Source organism: Apus apus, chromosome 7 (genome assembly GCF_020740795.1).
Source record: "Apus apus isolate bApuApu2 chromosome 7, bApuApu2.pri.cur, whole genome shotgun sequence".
Taxonomy (NCBI): Eukaryota; Metazoa; Chordata; class Aves; order Apodiformes; family Apodidae; genus Apus; species Apus apus.
In genome coordinates this window covers 31,608,086-31,626,675 of record NC_067288.1, presented here as the reverse complement: position 1 = coordinate 31,626,675, position 18,590 = coordinate 31,608,086, and the positions used below count along the sequence as shown (strand labels likewise).

Here is an 18,590-nt window from a genome sequence, read left to right as displayed (position 1 = left end):
AGTACTGGTAGTATTCTCTTGGTCTGCCAGCTGGGAGCATCAGAGCAGGTTTCCACTCCAGCACCAGCTCTGTGCTGTGCCAGGGGAGCTGCAGCCCTGCGGGAGCCCCAGCTGTGCCCGAGGGGCAGGTCCTGCTGGGCCACAGCCCTTCCCAGTGTCTGGCATGTGCTGAGCCCTGGGAGGGCAATGCAGGGAGGGATGGATGCTCCTCAGGGCTGCTGGTGGGCTCTGGAGAGGTTCCTTCTCTTGGTGCAGCCTCTGGCCAGCTGCCAGCCTCCCCTCCCCACACTTCAGCCAGGAGAAGGGTTCCTTCCCTGTGGGTAGGAGCTGCCTGTAAAGAAATCCAGCATTCCAAGCATGCTGGAGGTGGAGAAGTGCCAGGTCCACTTCAGCCTTTGAGAGAAGGCAGGAGATGGTAACCAAGAGAAAGCTGAGCTCCCAAGGCACTCTTGGCTGTAGAAGACCTGAGGCATCAGAGCAGTCCCAGGTGAACAATGCAGTAGTGATTGTAAGGAACTGGAAAGCTGACAATTCATTATTTAAAGTACTTAAAATATTTATAAATGGCACTTGCGTGTGTTTTTAACAGGGAAATTAATCCTGTGGTTAGGAACGTGCTGACTTGGACAAGTTCTTGTGTTGCTCTAAAAGCCCCCACACTTCAGATACTCTGGTTTTATATCCTGAAAGAAATTAAAAACCCCAACATTCATATTGATGAGGTCATGTAATTTCTCTCATGCTTTCTGTGGCAGCCATAGTTACAGGGTAGCTCCAGGCAGCTTTGGTCTGTGGTGAGGAGACAGCCTGCACCCCATCCTGGCAGCTGGGCCCGGCCACGTGCTGGTGGGACCCCCTTTCTACCCATCTCCTCCCTGGTTCCACACGCTGGCAGGGCCACAGGCAGCTCCTTGGGACAATAGGCTGGGGAGAACTTAATGGATTTGGAAATGATGGTGATCTCTGCTGTCCTTGCAGACATACAGATCCTGCCTGCCCAGGGCAGCCTCCAGCCCCCAGGGCTGCCAGGCCAGGGCACTGGTGTGGAGCTGCCAGGCTCGTGCCTGGGTGTGATGCAAGCACTTGGTTGGTGGGTCATGGGTGTGTTTTAATCTGAACTGTTACTGACAGGTTAAACAATCTGAAATGTTGCCACAGCTCCCAGGCAATGGCTTGTCTTAAAAGCAGGGTAAGAATCCTTAGAGTATCTCATTCTTTTTAAATATTTCGGTGTGCTGGGCTCTTTGCGCTTCTCTGAGAACAGCACTAACTAGTTTAATTGCCACAAATGCCTTTAGAGATGTTCTATTCAGTAATTTACATTTTTCAGAGTTTTTATTTGTGTGACTAACCAATCACTCTTGTGAACCACACTTTCCTCCTAAGCCTGATGTTTCCTCTTTAGAGACCAATTAATTAAGACATTGTTTTCTTCAAGGAGCCACTAATTTTAATTACTAGTAAAATTATTTGCAAGCAGTTTGCCTTGTAAAGAGCTTTCTGAGGTACAAAAGTTTTGCCTTTAAAAGCTTTCTAATTATTTTTTGTTGTTGTTTCCACATTTCCACTTTCCAAGAAGTGCTTTGAGATCACACCAAGCAGCTCAGGTACCAGTGAGAGCAGAGGTATTAATTAATGCAAAGGAGTCTGTTTTCCTTGCTCTATTTTCTGTTCTCACATCCAGTTTAATTTCTGGTTTTCAGATTCAGCTGCTGTATTAATGAAGAGTCGTCGTGATTGGTTTAGGCAAGGGAAAAGACACAGTGCAGAGTAGTTGTAAGGAGAAGATTCCTGTTGAGAAGGAAACTTAATGCTGGAACTGATTTTTCAGATAAGACAATTGATCCTTTCTGCCCTCTTAGTGTCTCATGCACTGGCCAGCATGAAACCCAAGGAATGAGATCTAACCTCTGCCTCCTCCTTCAATTTATTCCCTACTTGTGCTGCTGTAGCTCGAGTCATGTGAAACATCTGGTCCATTGGATAGTCAAGTAAGGCATTTTCATCCCAAAGGCACCTTTCCCGTCTGCACGTCTTTCCTCAAAGCTCTGCCAGTTTCCACTGTCGCTTTTACCTCTAGAAAGAGCAGGACTTACTTCCTCCAGCTGCCAAGAAATCTGGATGTTGTTTTGTTGCAGTTTGCGAGGTGGATGTGGGGTTGTTCCCGTGGAAGGACAACAGAAGGGCTGAGTTTGCAACTGGAGGATCAACAGGGAGGTGGGCTGGGTGATCCCGGGGCTGGGTGTGCACTTTCACTTCCCATTCTCCCTCACTGAATTTTCAGGTGACACAAAAGAAATGAAAAGCCACCTGCAGAGGTTGCCAAGTGACACCTTCCTAGTTTGTGCTGCCCTGGGGCTGTGGCAGTGGGCAGAGCCTGCTGGGCACGCCTGGCTCCCGTGTGTCCCTCTGCTCACTGCCTCAGCACAGGCCTGGGCTCAGGGGTCACTGGCATCAGAACCATCCTGGGCAGTGTCCACAGAGCAAGACCCAGCAGCTGGGAACACGAGGTGCTGCTGGGCCAAGAGGGCACTGGTGTCTTTCAATCCAGTTAACGAGCGACATTACAGCAGGATTCCTTGCAGCTAAATTTTGCTAATTGGAAAAAAGACCCTAGAAAATAACAGCATAATTAACTCTGTAATTGCTTCTAGAAGGAGAGTTCAAGTTCTCCTTCCCTACTTCTTTTAAATTTTAATTTCCAGTGATGAGAGTTGCTGCTGCAGAGCCTGGCCGTGGCACCCCTCCAGCTCAGCAGGCACGAGCTGGCAATCTGCTCCAGCTTTGCTGCAAGGCAGAAGAGCAGTTCTGCTCTGCCTTACCATGATCATATCTGTGACACAACTTGGTATATTTTCCTCCTGGTTTAGTTTGTTTTGCAGTAGCGGTTGCTTTTTGTTAGCAGATGTCTGAATGAAAGCTTACACTCTGGGAAAAACTAGCATCACTCAAACCACAACAAGGAACTGGGTAAGAAAACACAAACATCTGCAAGAGCACCACTGAGGTGGCCACCCAAACATGCCTTTATTCTCAGCGAGCAGGAAAGCATCCAAGGATCCAGGCTCTGAGGAGCTGCAGCTGAGGGGCTGCTGTGCTGGTGCACTGCATGAGCCCCTGGGGATGACAGTGAGACGTGGGACATGTCCTGGGCTGTGGGGAACTCAAACAAGGAGCTAGATCTGGTTCAGAAGCTGGGAGCAGGAAGAGCTTTGTCTCCATGTGGTGGTGGGGAGTGACAGGCTGCTCCTCTTCTTGACAGGGACTGGGCTGGCCAGGGAGGGCTGACAGCCTCATGCCTTTGTTAAGACCACAGTAACAACTTGCCTTGGAGCTCTGAAACTCTAACTGGTGACTTTATGCTTTCATTTCTTAAAATTATTAATGCTAAAGCTGAAAGTGCAGCGTTGCTTGTGGCCTTGCACTTCATGAAAGAATAGAGGCACAGCACCAAAAAGCCCCAGCCCTGGAGCAGGTCAGCAGAGCAGGACCCCAGAGCAGCACTGGGAAGGACTTTTGCCACCCCCAAGTGAAGCTGTTGCGTGCAGCTGCCCCCAGGGAGCAGAGGGGCCTGGTGCCAGGCCTGCTGCTGCAGGGCAGGCTGGTGCTGTCAGCTGCTGTCTTCAAAGCTGCTGCTGCAGGAGTGGAACCTCATGGTGCTCATGGGATCTGCCACGTACCCTGCAAGGCACAGAGAGAAGTTCACTGGTGGCTCAACACAGCAGCCATCCCTCCCTCCTGACCCTTTTCCCTGAGGGATAATGTCAACAAAATAATGTGCATATCATTCTCATAGAATAGATAAAAATAGATTTTTTTGAAATAAAGAGGAACAGTTCATGCTGAGACCTTTCTGCTGTCTGCGAATCTCCAGTCTATGTTGTCTCCTGAGGAAAAAAAATGTAAGTAGGAAATAAACAGCCCCTGTCCTTCCTGCAACAAATTCACAATAATCAAGCACAAAAAAATCTTTGGTGACTGACGTCCAAACATTAGGCTCAAATGTTTTAATAGCACAGTGGAAGTTTGACATTAAAATAATACTTTTTGCCCTTTCAACAAGAGCTTTGGAACTCTCCACATGAGCATTCTGATATGTGCTTTTAAAATATCTCGATTCTTGATACTACAAACCAAGCAACTGCTGTTGCCAATACAGAACTTCCAATGAGCTGCTCCAACAACGCCAAAGAAATCACTTTTCCCTGTTCACAGAGCACTGGGCAGCTGCCCCCATGCTTATTTCACTGTACTAAGAGTAAAAACCCAATGTCTTGGAGTGCCAACTCCAATGTCTTGGGAAGGAGGCTTTGAAGAGAGATACTGGGGGGCTTGGGAAACGAGTAGAGAAACCAGAACATGAACAATTGCTGGGGCACAGGGTGGGAGAAAGGTCAGAGGACATAGCAGGAGCAGGAGCAGGGTGCTGCTGGGGCTCTAATAACATAGGGCTCTGGGCTCTCAGCCTTCTGCTGTGCTGTCCTGCAGTGCAATGGTTGATCCCTCTGCCAGGATCTGGAAGCCTGGGGTGCAGGCAGAGCAGGGTGGCTGGGCTTCAGGGTGCCCTGGGGGCCTCCAGAGCAGCTGGGCTTGGTGCTCTGCCACAAGGGGTGAAGATTCCTTGTTCTCCAATGCTTTTCCTCAAGATACATATCCTGGTGATACTGCAGGACCCAGCTGTGGCCTGCAGAAGACTGCTGAAATGGAGTACAAGGTAAGGAGGAGCTTTTCCAGTCCTGTAGTGCCTAGCAGCCAGGATCTGCACTTTCCCCTGTGCCACCTTGGAATCTTCCATGGTTTTCTGAGCTAGTGCAGGGCTGGGCTTGGCCAGGTCTGTGACCAAGTTGTGCTGTCCCATGGCCCTGCTGACCTGCCCAGCAAAGGGAGGACTGCCTGGGGCCGCCTCCCTTCCCACTCACATGCTTTGGTTCCCTTCTGTGGAAGCTGTAACTCCAGGAACAGGTATTGAAAATGAATCTTGAGGACTTGTGAGTGGAGTCTGAAATCACTCCTAAATCCCACAGTTTATATGTAGCTGTGGAGAACCTCTTCTCCCCCAGCTCCTCATTGTCTTGTGTCCCTTGTTAACACAGACTTGAGAAGCTCTCTCCAGTCTTGCCTGGATGGTCTTGTTCTAGGAGGTCACAAAACATTTCTGTTTTGTTCTTGTTTTCTTCCTCCTGGAGTTTTCCAGTTGCTAGGTACTCAATGAAAGCTGAACCCTGAGGAGCTGCTCTCTGCAGCTCCGGAACCTCCTTCACTTGCTCCATGCAGCAATAGAAAAGTTCTTGTTTTTTTTTCAATTTCAAAGGTCATTACTTCCTGACTTGCTATGACAGCAGCACTGCTGTTAGCCTTGTGCTCAGTAAATATTTATATGACCAGGTTTGCTCTTTTTCTCACCCAGTCTGCTCAGTTCAGAGTGCAAGAGTCATGCTGAGGCCAGGGAAGAACAGCAAAGATGATGAGTTGATGAGTTTCTGGTATAGGCTTCAGGCAGAACAAACCCACTAAATTCTCCTGGTGACAAAACAGGTTGGAAAGTGGCAGAAAAGTGGGAGCAGATGCCAGGAGAGGAGTGAGAAGGCCCCGGGGCAGGGGACAGCAGCAAACTGAGTGAGGACAGCAAGACTGTAAAGCCAATGGGCCCACTCAACAGAGAAGACATTTGAACATCCAGAAAAGCGTATGTGAGCACAGAGTAAAAGACATTCTCCTTGTAGGTGCCTCAGAGAAACAGCCCTTACTGAGGACAGAGCAGCTCTGCTCACAGCACACACAGACTCCTCCCTGCTGGGCACTCCTGGGGCAAGAAGCAGCAGCAGGCAGGACACCTCTCTCCTGGGAGGCAGCAGAATGATGGGATGTCCTCTAAGAGGAGGGTGAATGGTGAAAAGGAGGTAATTTTATGCTGCTATGGTACTCCAGAAATAGGACTGTCTTGCTCACTCTTTGCAGAAGCAGCCTTGAGGATCTAATGCCACATCTCCTTATTCACAGCTCCACACATTTAGGCAGAAAAGACCACCTCAGCTCTGCTGGGCACTGAGTCACAGTCGTGCTGGTTGGAAAAGACTTTTAAGCTCATCAAGTCCAACCATAACCCAACTCAACCAAGTCCAGTGCTAAACCAGAATCCTTAGCACCACATCTACATGGCTTTTCAACACCTCCAGGGATGGTGATTCACCCACTACCCTGTGCAGCCTATTCTTCATTTAATTACCCCTTCAGTGAAGAAGTTTATTCGAATATCCAACCTAAACCTGCCCTGGAGCAACTTGAGGCCATTTCCTCTTGTTCTGTTGCTTGTTACTAGAGAGAACAGACCAACCCTCACCTCACTACAACCTCCTTTCAGGCAGCACAGGGTGAGACCTCGCCAGCTCTGACAATAACCAACAACCTCCACCAAACACTAGTTTTCTCATGAGACTCTTTGTGCCTCAGGAGGCTGCAGCTCTGCAGTGGTTTCCCACACCAAGATGCTCAGGGGAGTGTCCTGCATTAACTCACCGTTTTTGTCGATTGGTGGGTACTGGAAGTTTCTTCTCATGTCCTCCAAAGACAGACCCTGAGAAGGGTGTTGCTCAGTGCTGCAAATTAGACAGGAGGTGTCAGTTCAGGTAAAGTCACATCTCCAGACCATGAGAACTTTTTCTACAGAGTTGGAAGGGAAAGACAGTACCACAAAATCTATCAGCCTGGTGCCCAGCCACTGGCATTTGCAGTGAACAGAGAGCAAGAAAAAGTTATGAAGCAAGAACATGAATCATATCTATGCCCACATTTCCTCCCCATCTCAAAGTAACTTCCCTCCAATCCACTGTTTGGAGTTTCCCAAGAGTTTGAGCATCACTATTTTAGAAGCAATTCTGGGCATCAGTGCAGGATCACTGTAGTCTGTTTTACGCACCATAACAGATTCCTGCAAGTTTCTCTGGCGAGGAAGATTGCTGAATTATCTTCCAGTCCTTGACCAAAGCCACTGTCCTGCCACCAGGTTGTTTACCCCTGACCCCAAGGAGCTATCAGGGACAGCACTGTCCTCTACCAGCTCTTCTCAGATCGCAGGCAGGCACCAAGTGCACACAAAAACCAGAAGCCCAAACTGCTCTCATTTAGCACTCAGTTCCTCAATTCCCAAGGAGCACCCAAAAGAATAAAGGAAGAGATAACACTGCCAGTGATACTGTTTTGGGGAAGCACTGTCCAGGCAGAGGCTGAAGCAAAGAGCCAGCCCAAGCCTGGCTGGCAAACCTGCATCTGCAAGGACAGCAGGAAGCTGCTCAGCATCTGTGGGCTGGGGAGGAGCCAGGAGGTCTCCAAGGGGCTCTTTGCTAAAGGTATTAAGAGGTAGAAAATCAACAGTTTAAAACTTCTCTACAGTGAGGGGTTCTCACATTAAGCTGTCCTGACAGACACAACTAAAATGCTCTGTTCCTGCATCCAACTCATGACAGACCCACCACGCTGCAGAGCTACCCACTGAACTGACTCCAGAGGCACAAGGCAAGGAACCAACGACTTCCCTGCCAGGGCTGTGGAATTCCATGTCTGGGACATGGAGACACATTGGTCCTGCCGTGGGGTCAGCTGCTTGCTGCAGTGTCATGGGCATGGCATGGTTGGAGCAGAGGTAAACAGGAGCAGCTCAGGAAACATTGTCCAGCTGGGGAAAAAAATCCAGCATGAAATTGCCCACACTTGCAAGAATGAAACCCTGAGAAAAAAAAATTGTCATGATTAAGTGAAGCCATTAATCATCTCAGTGTGTTGTATAATTGAAAAACTACTGAAACAGTGGAAACCATTTCATTTTCATCGAGTGTTGTGCCTCTGGGCGAATCTTTCTGGGTGCTATTTATAGATTTGAATGTTGTCAGTTTGTATGGCAGAGCATCTGATAAAAGAATCCACCTTTAAATAACTACTGGGGTGACAGAGGAGCCCGTTCTGGTGGGCTAACGAGCCTCAGGGCTGCACTGGGAACCCTGAGGTACAGGCCTGCACTCACCCCCACACCACCTTACTCAGTTCATGCCAAGCTGTTACACTCAACAGCAAAGCCTGGTCCTTTACAGAACACAGCAGTCTAGCTGACATGGCCTTCCTCTGCCCTCAGTGCCCACCTCCACCTCCTGCTCCAGCAGCAGGTGACAGCAGCAACACAATTTGTGAGACACCACATTTTGCCAGACGAACGGTGCAGCTCTGATCTGTATTTTCGAGGAAAAGGTTTCAGTGCCTGCAGGTGTTTACCTTCTCCTCTCCAGACAAGCCCCGAGCAGGCAAAGGGGCTTCATTCTGCTCCTCTCTCCAGCCCCCACGGTGTTCCTGGCTGCGACCGGGTGCTGGGAGCAGGGCTGGCTCTGCTGCTGCTGCTCCCGGCTGCTGAGGGGAGCTCACGGGCGAGGTTTGGCTGCTCGGCTGCCAGCACCAGCCCGTTCCCACAGCGCTCACCCCCCGGGGGACAGCGATGGGACAGTGCTAAATTTGCTCTCCAAACCAGGTCTCCCAAGTGGTAGGATAGGCTGCCTCAGATCTCAATGGTATGAAAATAAAGAGAATGCACAGGTGACTTTGCCCAAGAAAATGCTGGGAGTGCTTCTTACCCTTCCTTCTATAGCCTTAAATTGAAGGATAGTTGATGTCTAGAACGTGCTCTGGGGGGACCAGCCCCAGAAATGCTGGCTTCAGAGTCTCTGCAAGGCTGAGATCCTTTTCCTCAAGGAAAAGGGACTTGCTGTTTGTGTCTCCTGCCACTGTATCTGCTGGGCCAGTCTGGATTCTGTCTGTCCCTGCCACCCTCCCAGCCAGCAGAAAGGTGACAGCCCCAGCCAGGCCAGGCTCTCTCCTGGTGCTGCAGCACCATCTCCAGCAGCACAGCCCACTTCAGCATCCAATCATATCACAATTTGAGAGCAAGATGAAAAAAAACCACAAAACCTAAAATCCAGTCCCGAGAAACACAACATCTGAAAAATGGCACCTCTTCAACTGCTTTGCTTTTCTACCACAGCTGTTCTCTGGGGCCACTGGTCTCTCCCCACAATCTATCTTCACCACAGGCCCGTATGGCCAGGGAACTGGGTGTTCTTCCTGCCCACAAAACTCCCTCTCATTAAGCAAATGCCACCAATATTAAGAACCTAGCAGAGGTGAGGGCATGTTCAACAGTTTTCAGACACTTGCTCAGACACAAGCTATGCACTCCATAAAGGGAACGTACACAGAAAAATGATGTAACAGGAAAGGAGCTTTCTTGTCCACAACAATCCTAATGGTATTTCACTGAGACTTTCTTCCCAGATTTGCTTATTTCTAGGATTTTCAGCCGGGTTTTCCCAAGTGTGCCCTATTCCTCCTAATGAGAAGGGCACATCTGCCTTGTATTTTGGCAGAGGTAACAAGCCACGCTGGTGACACGAGTCAGTAAACTCGTGCAGGGCTTAGGCTGCTGCTGGGAGAGGTGAGCTCACCAGGGAGCTCTGGCCCCTTCCCAGGTCGAGCAGATCCTGCCCTCCACTTCTGTCTGGGCACTAACTCAGCCTTCTCTGCTTCTCGGCCAGTACCTAGAGGTTACACTGCCTTCAGTGTGAGAAACTGGTCTGTCAACACCAGAAGCTCCTGCAGGAGTCAGCTCCCCTCACTGGCATCCCTGTGGGAAGCGAGCAGCTCTGGGAATGCGGGCAGGCTGTGCCACAGCGCTGCCTGCTGCCTCCAGCCACCTCCTTTGGTGCTGAAACGCTGTCCAGGGTCTAGCTGGGCTTTTCCCGCTGTTGCCAAGCGCTGGAATGTATCTATCTATATACTTTTCCAAAGAAAAATGTGTCTTTTAGCTTTTCTTTGGTGAAATTTTTCAAACTAAAACCACATTGTGATATAAACCCTGGCCTTCCCAGACCTGCTGCAGGTGGTGAAGGCACATCCATCTAAGGACCACTCACCTCCATCCCCTTGGGTGGGCAGCCATCAGCCTCGCGTTCCACCTGATGAAGGGTGGCACCGTGTGTGGAGCCCGTACAAGCAGGACTTGGGTTTTTTACTGGATCTAAGTCACAGTGCAGGCTGCCAACGCCCAGCTGCTGGCTGGCAGCAGGAGGGCTCCCTCAGCACCCGGCTGCCCCGGACCCCCTGTGCCCCGCAGGAGCCGGGGCTGCAGAGGTGCTGTCCCGCCTGGCCCCAGCGGGGCACGATCCCTGCGGCGGGAGCTGATGCTGCGGGAAGGGGGGAAGGGCAGGCAGGGTGCAGGGCAGGCAGGGTGCGGGGCAGGGTGCAGGGCAGGCAGGGTGCAGGGCAGGCAGGGTGCAGGGCAGGGCAGGGCAGGGTGCAGGGCAGGCAGGGTGCAGGGCAGGGCAGGGTGCAGGGCAGGCAGGGTGCAGGGCAGGCAGGGTGCAGGGCAGGCAGGGTGCGGGGCAGGGCAGGGTGCAGGGCAGGCAGGGTGCAGGGCAGGCAGGGTGCAGGGCAGGCAGGGTGCAGGGCAGGCAGGGTGCGGGGCAGGGCAGGGTGCAGGGCAGGGCAGGGCAGGGTGCAGGGCAGGGCAGGGCAGGGTGCAGGGCAGGGCAGGGTAGGGTGCAGGGCAGGGCAGGCAGGGTGCAGGGCAGGGCAGGGTGCAGGGCAGGGCAGGCAGGGTGCAGGGCAGGGCAGGGCAGGGCAGGGTGCAGGGCAGGGCAGGGCAGGGTGCAGGGCAGGGCAGGCAGGGTGCAGGGCTGGCAGGGCTGGCAGGGCAGGGCAGGGCAGGCAGGGCGCAGGGCAGGGCAGGCAGGGTGCAGGGCAGGCAGGGTGCAGGGCAGGGCAGGCAGGGTGCAGGGCTGGCAGGGCTGGCAGGGCAGGGCAGGGCAGGCAGGGCGCAGGGCAGGGCAGGCAGGGTGCAGGGCTGGCAGGGTGCAGGGCAGGGCAGGGCAGGGTGCAGGGCAGGGCAGGGCAGGGTGCAGGGCAGGGCAGGCAGGGTGCAGGGCAGGGCAGGGCAGGCAGGGCAGGGCAGGCAGCAGCCCCGGCCCCGGTCGGTACCCACCCCAGGGCCCAGCCCGGGCCAGCCCGGGCGTTCAGCGCGTACTCCAGCTCGAAGCGGCTGCGCAGCGCGGCCACATGGCTGCGGCCCGGCCCGGCCCGGGACAGCAGGCAGTCCGAGGAGGAGGAGGGGGACAGGGACCCGCTGCTGTTGCTGGAGCCCGGAGACATCAGCTGCAGTGACAAAACCCACAACGAACAAACAAACAAACGAAAGGCGACACTGTCATTGCGTATTTACAAGTCTGCCCTAAGGCCTTTCTCTTAAGCAGTGCGCCCCGCATTTCCCCTTGGTTTGGGTGACAAAAGCAGAGCCCTCTGGCTTTGACCAGCCGAGGAGACCTGCGGGCTGCCTGCGGCCAGGCCAGCGCGGCTGGGGGCTTCCAGCTGGGGGTGGGTGGCTCTCCAGAGGATCAGCTCCAGCTCAGCCCAGGGTCACTTGGCTCACGAGCATCCATCCACCTGTGGCTGGGACACATCCCTGCCTCCCCTCGCCCAGGCTTCCCGCGGGCACGGCCCCCTCACCCCCCCGGCTGTCCCGGGACAGGGCTGCAGGCAGGAGGAGGCAGCAGCTGGAGCAGTGACAGGCTCCAAAGCCACCACGTCCCTCTGCTGCTGGTGCTCTCCCCACACCTGCTCCCAGATGCTCTGCAGGAATAACCTCCTCACCTCAATGTTCCGCAGACATTCTTCTAATTTTGTGACGACTTCTGAAAACTCTGGTCTCCCCTGTGAACACAACAGAAAAAGCAGAGTTGTGTTAAGAATAGAAGGGGGCACATCCCCTGTGATTCAACTGACTCACGGATCTGGGAGGAATCACAGCTCCCCTCTGAAGTCCAAGGCATTGTTCTCAGTCTGCTGGGGAAGCCGGTGGCACCTGCAGGCTCAGCACCAAGCCACCAAACTGAGATGTGAGTAAAACAACTCCAACCGCACGACTCCTCTCTTCTTCTGTAACAACCACGTTTGAGCTGATAATGACTAGATCGTAATATTACAAAACTAGGGACTATAAATCCTTGGCTCTGCTTCCTCTTTGCCCACAGATGAGGCTGTGAACAGAGCAGCCCCTCAGCAGCACCATGTCCACCACCGTTATCTTCCTCACAGAACTGAGCCCCAGGTACTATGGCAAGTACTTTGACTCTAATTAAGGCTTACAAATTAAAATAGCTAATGAAAAATGCTGCTTAAGATACACTGTGTAATTTACTAGTTATTAGTTTGCCTTTGGAAACAACTACTGTAAAAAGTTTCTGGAAATAGATGCTCAACTACCTGATAAACAGTAACAGTGACATGATGTGGCAACTAGTTTTCAGTGGGATGAACCTCGAATGAAACTGAAGACAAATAAAAGGATACGATTTCAAATATGGATGCATTTCATGGACATCCAGCAAAATCCATACAGATACACTCTGGTTTCTGCCTTTAAAAAAAAAAAACAACAAACAAAAACCAAAAACCAACAAACCTGAGCAAACCTCTTGCAGAGTTCTGACCTCTGAATTCAGGGTGAGCTGTTCCCTGCACAGCACCCTGAGCCCCTGCAAACACTGAGCAGAAGCTGCTGATGCTGCTCCATTGTCCTCTGCCCTCCTTCCAAGGCTCTCAGAAGTCAGTCAAAACCTTTGTTACTGAGACTGGTAGTAAAACACCAATAAAACTCTTTAAACTAAGCTTTTGCCCTCACATTGTGCAAAGCTCAAGCCATCCACGGGCTAGCTGAGCTATCAATTGCCTCGTCATTCTATCATGCAGCTCTAAAACATTAGCAAGATTCAGTGATGCTGGAGTGATATTGATGAGTAATGAAGTGTATCAGGATCCTGCAAAGATGGTTGCTTTTTATTTGGGCTAAATGAGCTGTGGAAAGGCTAACAAGATACAGTCACTATAACCATTAATAGTGCTTGCTTAAGTCAACAATTTAATGTGACATCTTATTAATAAATTTAAACAGAATGTGAGTTACATGTTGATGATTTTTAGCAGCTACATTAAAGTTACATGGAAAACAAACCAATTCCCTTGCCTCCACCCCACCCCTGGGCCCTAGCACTAGGTCCTGAAGTGCAAAGACAAGAGCATCTTCAAGAGTGCAGGAAACTTAATAACAATAAATAAACTAGCCATGAAACAAACTATATTCACCCTGCACTGTAGAGAGATTTCATTCACAGTTCTCACACCAATATTCATGTACAGAACTAGGAAGGACCAGTGAGGGGCAGAGGTCACTGCAGGGAATTGGTTGCCCCAAGTCACACAAACCTCCCTCTTCCCTGTTTTGGCAAAGCACTTGGGCATGTGCTTTAGATCAGTAAACCAGCAAGAAAACTCTCAAGTAGCCAGGACAAGGACAGGTTTAGGCAGATTATAAACTGTCTTTCTAAGATAGGCTGAATAGAGAAGGGACACAAAGCCAGGACTCTGGTTCCAGTAGGAAATTCACAGAATCACTATGGTTGGAAAAGCCTTTCAATTTGGAGTATCTGAATCAGTAAATATGAAGCTGTAATACAGAATCACTGAATTGTTTTGGTTGGGAAAGACCTTTAAAATCACAGATTCCAGTGCTAAACCATGTCCTTCGGCACCACATCTACACATCTTTTAAACGTCTCCGTGGAAGGTGCTCCCTGGGCAGCCTGTTGCAGTGACTGATAACCCTTTCAGTCAAGAAGTTTCCTCTATTATCCAATCTATTTTCCAATCTAAAATATGAAATGAGACCTCCTGTAACACCAGAAAATGACACAGGTTCCAAAATCCACTCCTCTTTCATCAGAAATGAAACTTCCACATTGCTCCATGAAGACCTCAAATGCACCAGAAAACCAACCAACTAACCAAGTCTCCAAACGCAAAGCCTACCCCTGCAAGGTGTTTCCTGAAGCAGCTAACCCATTTTGTGGAACATTTTCTAAACAAAGTGCATTTCCAGGCTCTGGGGTATATTTCTTGACTTGTCAGACAGTTCAGTGCAAAGACGTGTGTGCAGTTGCTGCAGGGGCGTGTGCCAAGGTGGCCTCATGAGCCACGCAGGGTCCCTCACCTGGCTGGCACACAGAAGCAAATAAAGGCCCTACCCATCTCCATCATCCTCTGTGTGAGAAATGCTGTATAGGGATGACATTCATCTGGCTCCTTTCTACTTTGCATCACCAGGGAACGCTGTTAAAGCCCAGAAGTGATGAACAACCCCATCAAGGGCCAGAGCAGCAGCACCATCAGCCTGGGCTGAGCTGAGCCAGCTCAGGTGCCCACACAGTCCAATAGCTGCATTTTCACACCCCAATACACTGATCTGTCCATTCAGGAAGTACAGCTGGGACACAGCAGCAGCAAAGTCCTGGTTATTAGCCCTGCTTTAAAAGATGTGACCCTTGATATAAGGACAGAGATACAAAGACTCGTCAGGGGAGGGTCACTGCTGTCCCTCTGCCACGGGTGGTCTCAAGCCCCATTAAATCCTGCTGTGGTCCTAAAAGCAGCCAGTGTGAGGATGATGGGCTTCTGCAGGCTCACTTAATTGAGTTCCCTTTTGTACAGAAATAGAAACAGACTGCAAAAACCAACATAAAACACTCCTTCTGTAACCACCGGTTTATCATCTCAGAAGGGAACACTTGTGTATTTCATTTTCTTTCATGCTGTTGCTGCTGAGTTAATTGGGATAATGAGACTTCTCCAATCACTAAAACCCAGCCACAACTGCAGCATGTGGGAAAGGTGCCTCAGCAACAACCCCACGGCAGAAACTGCCTGTCAGATCCATCTCCCACCCTGCAGGCATTGCTGGGCTCCAGGAGACAGGAATTACAGCAGATGCAACACACAGCCTTGAAATTCACTGTGCAGTTTTTCTTCCTGTCCTAAAGAAGAGTTTTTTAATTGTAACACACACCTGAGGCTTTTCTTTGTCAGCATTAATCAGTCCCAGAAGAAAATTCCCAGGGCATCAGTTGGAGAAAAAAATGTTCATTGTGTTTACTATTTTAAGGCTCTGAAAATTAAATTCCATATCATATGGGGAGGGAAACTGAAATAATAGGAAGAACCATAAAGAGCTGATATAGCTGGAACAGGAGAGGCCCATTGCAGGGTTGGCAGTGACGCAGCTGGTGAGAAGGAGCCCTTGGGCTGGGCAGTGCCTGTGGAAGGAGCACGTTACACCCGGCCAGGCTCCAAGGGCTGCTCCTGCCTCGCTTCCCTAAGCTATGACAAATGCACCCCAAGACAACAGCAGCAATCATAGCAGGCACTGTAGCCATTTGGAAATCTAACAGAACAGATGGCTTTCAACTTTTCAAAGAGATATGTCATGTCATGATGTAGCAAAGGAAAATAAAGGCAATAGCTGGATGCACAGGAGGATGACACGATGCTGCTGATAAATGACCCAGTGCCCGGGTGAAGCAGGAGGCTCAGGAGAGCTGGGCCCTGCAATACAACCCAGGCATGACAGTAATAACTGAAGTCATAATCAAAGTTACAGAATTAATCAAAGCTTCAGGAATGGCTAAATGTTCATTCTCTTTTTTCAGTTCCCCAGCTCCCCTGTGTTTCTTGACAAACACCGTGTCCTGCCTCAGGGCTCCGCAGGGCACTTGCCCAGGGAGCTGGGGCGCTTGGGACAGTCCCTGGGGGCAGCCAGAGGCTGCAGCAGCCCCTGCCCCACGTCCTGCCCCCCGCACGGCCACTCACCTGGGGACAGGCGTTCCAGCCCCTCACCAGCAGGGCCGAGATGGGCTTGGGGATGGAGTAGCCCAGGGGCGGCCGGATGTGGTGGTAGGCCATGTCAGCTGCCGCCGCCGCTGCGGAAGAGCACCCCGCTGTCAGCGCCCTTCCCACGGGACCCCTCTGCACCTGCCCCATGGGACCCCTCTGCACCCTTCCCACGGGATCCCTCTGCACCTGCCCCATGGGATCCCTCTGCACCCTTCCCACGGGATCCCTCTGCACCCTTCCCACGGGATCCCTCTGCACCCTTCCCACGGGATCCCTCTGCACCCTTCCCATGGGATCCCTCTGCACCCTTCCCATGGGATCCCTCTGCACCCTTCCCACGGGATCCCTCTGCACCTGCCCCATGGGATCCCTCTGCACCCTTCCCACGGGATCCCTCTGCACCTGCCCCACAGCTCCCTCAGCAGCCACCCCACAGCTCCCGGGAGCACTCCCCTGGCTGCTGGCACACAGCCCAGCAGGTGCAGAAATGCTCAACCAATCTCTGGATAAAGACTTGTAGCTTAGAGAGGCTTTCCAGCCTGTGCTGTTAGTGAAGGGAGCTAAGACAGCCTGCCACCCTCAATGGAAACATCCTGCCAGTAAGACTAAGTATGGGTGAAGAAAATGATTCAGGTTAAACCTGAAAAAAAGGCCTTTGGGGGAAAAAAATGAGATAACCTTCAACTCACTCTAAAATAAAAAAATATCCGAGTTATTAATACAGGATTACAAGAACACTCCATTGCAGGTTAAGTTGATAACAGACTCAGATGTATCAAAACAACCCATGGATAGTTCTATTACAGTCTAAGACTAAAACTAGTTCTAAGTATTTTTTTTAGCACAAAACTAGTAGGTGCCTCTTCATGACTGGCAGCCACTTCTGACAAAGACAAAACTGCCAAAATGTTTTCCTAATGGAGTTTACACACTTAGTGAATCCAAATACATGGCTCATACTTCTTGTTCCTTTTGAGCAAACATTTTTCAAGTAAAAACAAATGTATTTTGAACTCATATAAAAAATTAAGTAAACCCCTTTGTTTGCCTGCCACTTTGAAATGATGTGATCAGAGAGCAGGAGAGAGGCAGGGAACTGTAGGATTGCCACCATGAGACTGTAACTAGAATGGGCTAATTGCTTTTAATCATATCCCATTCTCATCACAGCATTCGTCATAAGAATAGATTAATTTCAGCCATTGTCTGTCCTCACTGCAGCTTTTGTCTGCATAATGGTGCTTCAGAATGTTAATAACAGACAAACCCTGATTTTGTGCCTATATGAAGAAAGGAGGGCAGTTTGCCTCACTTGGCTTCTGCTCTGGCAAGGCTTTGGAAACATGACTCAGGTCCTGCAGGATTTGTCTTTTGCCCAGCAGACACTATGGAAAGAGGGCAAATGCAAAGCAGATTAAGATTGTAATGAAAAATGCTCCTTTTTTTCCTGCCAAAGGTAATGTAAGTGATATATTACCTGTTGGCAAAGTCTTGTCTTACCAAAGTTAATAGGATTTATTCCATTAATTTAATGGGGTCAGGATTAGGAAAAGAAAGGGAGAAACAAACTGTGTGCCTCTTCTGTAATCTTTGCATGTGAGAGGCTGAACTTCTGAACATCACAAAGGCATCCAAAGGAGCTTAATCATGGTATAATCTCAAAATAGCAGAAAAGTGAATCTTTGTTCAATGACTTCAACAGGAAAAAAAAAATAGACTAAGAAAGGAATTAAAAAGCAAAACTTTGCACGTATCAAAAATGACTTAGAAAATAAAAGAACAATGCCCTAATGACAAAACTATTTTAGATTTCATGTAGTATTTGAGTAATTGATAAAGCAAGTGACCTAGTAAGGAATTAGCATATTGACAGACACCCGAGAAACAGAATTAGACTTCCACACACTGTTGCTGATATTTATGTTCTGCTTGGGCATAAACATTTATATGGACTAAGACAAAGTCACCTTTTTCAAGGTCAAAATGTTGCCAAGGGCCATGCTTTCTCTATTTGAAATCCACCTAACAAACTCTGCACGTCTTCCCCCAGCAACTGGTCTCTTCACACCCCAAACCCAGCTCAAACACACCAGGAGACCCCTCGTGTCTCTCAGCCATTCCAGTGGCTGGAGGAAAGGTCTGGGTGAGGTTCCTCCAGCTGTCCCTGTGCAGAGCTGCACAACAGCCTGGCCAGACTCACCTCCGGCCACAGGAGGGGACTGCAGCAGCTGAGGACAGTGGCAGGGGGGGTTCCAAAGCCTCTCGTGGCCCGTGCTAAGGCACCCTCAACCTCTAAGCGCTCCTGGCAACATCAGGGGGCGGGAATCTCAGGGAGTGCCAAGTGTAGTCCTGGAAACTTTGATCTGCTGTTGCTCCCCCACCGCTGTTTGCAGGTGCTTTCTTAAGCTAGGAGCAGGAGAAGTATCAAGGACTGGCTTTACAGTCCCAACACCAACGGGAGAGACAGAAGGTCTACAATTATATTGACCCATTTGTAATCCTTGAACAGGACAAAGGGTTTTAAGTTGTGCAGATCTGTAGCAAGTGATACATGGGATTATGGTGGGATACTCCTGGGCTTGTCACTGAATGCATAATCTTAGCACCTCATAAGAAACTTCAGCAAAAGATTGGTTAAGACCACGCAGCACAGCTGCTTCTCTAATCCAGAGAAGATCAAATATTAATTTAATGAGCATCTTACCTGGTTTCAGGTGAGCAAATGGAATTTCACCTGTCAACAGCTCCCAGAGACACAGAGCATAGCTGAACACATCAGCTTTTATGGTGTACCTTGTACACTGAGTGAACACCTCAGGGGCCATCCAGCGTAGGTT

General features: G+C 50.3%; 1 protein-coding gene across 1 annotated transcript in view; it reads right to left on the bottom strand.

Annotated features, from left to right (window-relative positions):
- Positions 1-3,586: 3,586 nt before the first annotated feature.
- TNNI3K (TNNI3 interacting kinase) overlaps positions 3,587-18,590 on the bottom strand; it is a 54,500-nt gene continuing 39,496 nt past the window's right edge. Inside the window, exons 20-25 of the mRNA XM_051625728.1 lie at positions 18,458-18,590; positions 15,730-15,839; positions 11,683-11,742; positions 11,018-11,187; positions 6,517-6,596; positions 3,587-3,681 (exon numbers count right to left, since the gene is read on the bottom strand). Of these exons, the coding sequence (XP_051481688.1) occupies positions 3,611-3,681; positions 6,517-6,596; positions 11,018-11,187; positions 11,683-11,742; positions 15,730-15,839; positions 18,458-18,590 (624 nt within the window). The 3' untranslated portion in view covers positions 3,587-3,610. The remainder of the gene's footprint in view (positions 3,682-6,516; positions 6,597-11,017; positions 11,188-11,682; positions 11,743-15,729; positions 15,840-18,457) is intronic.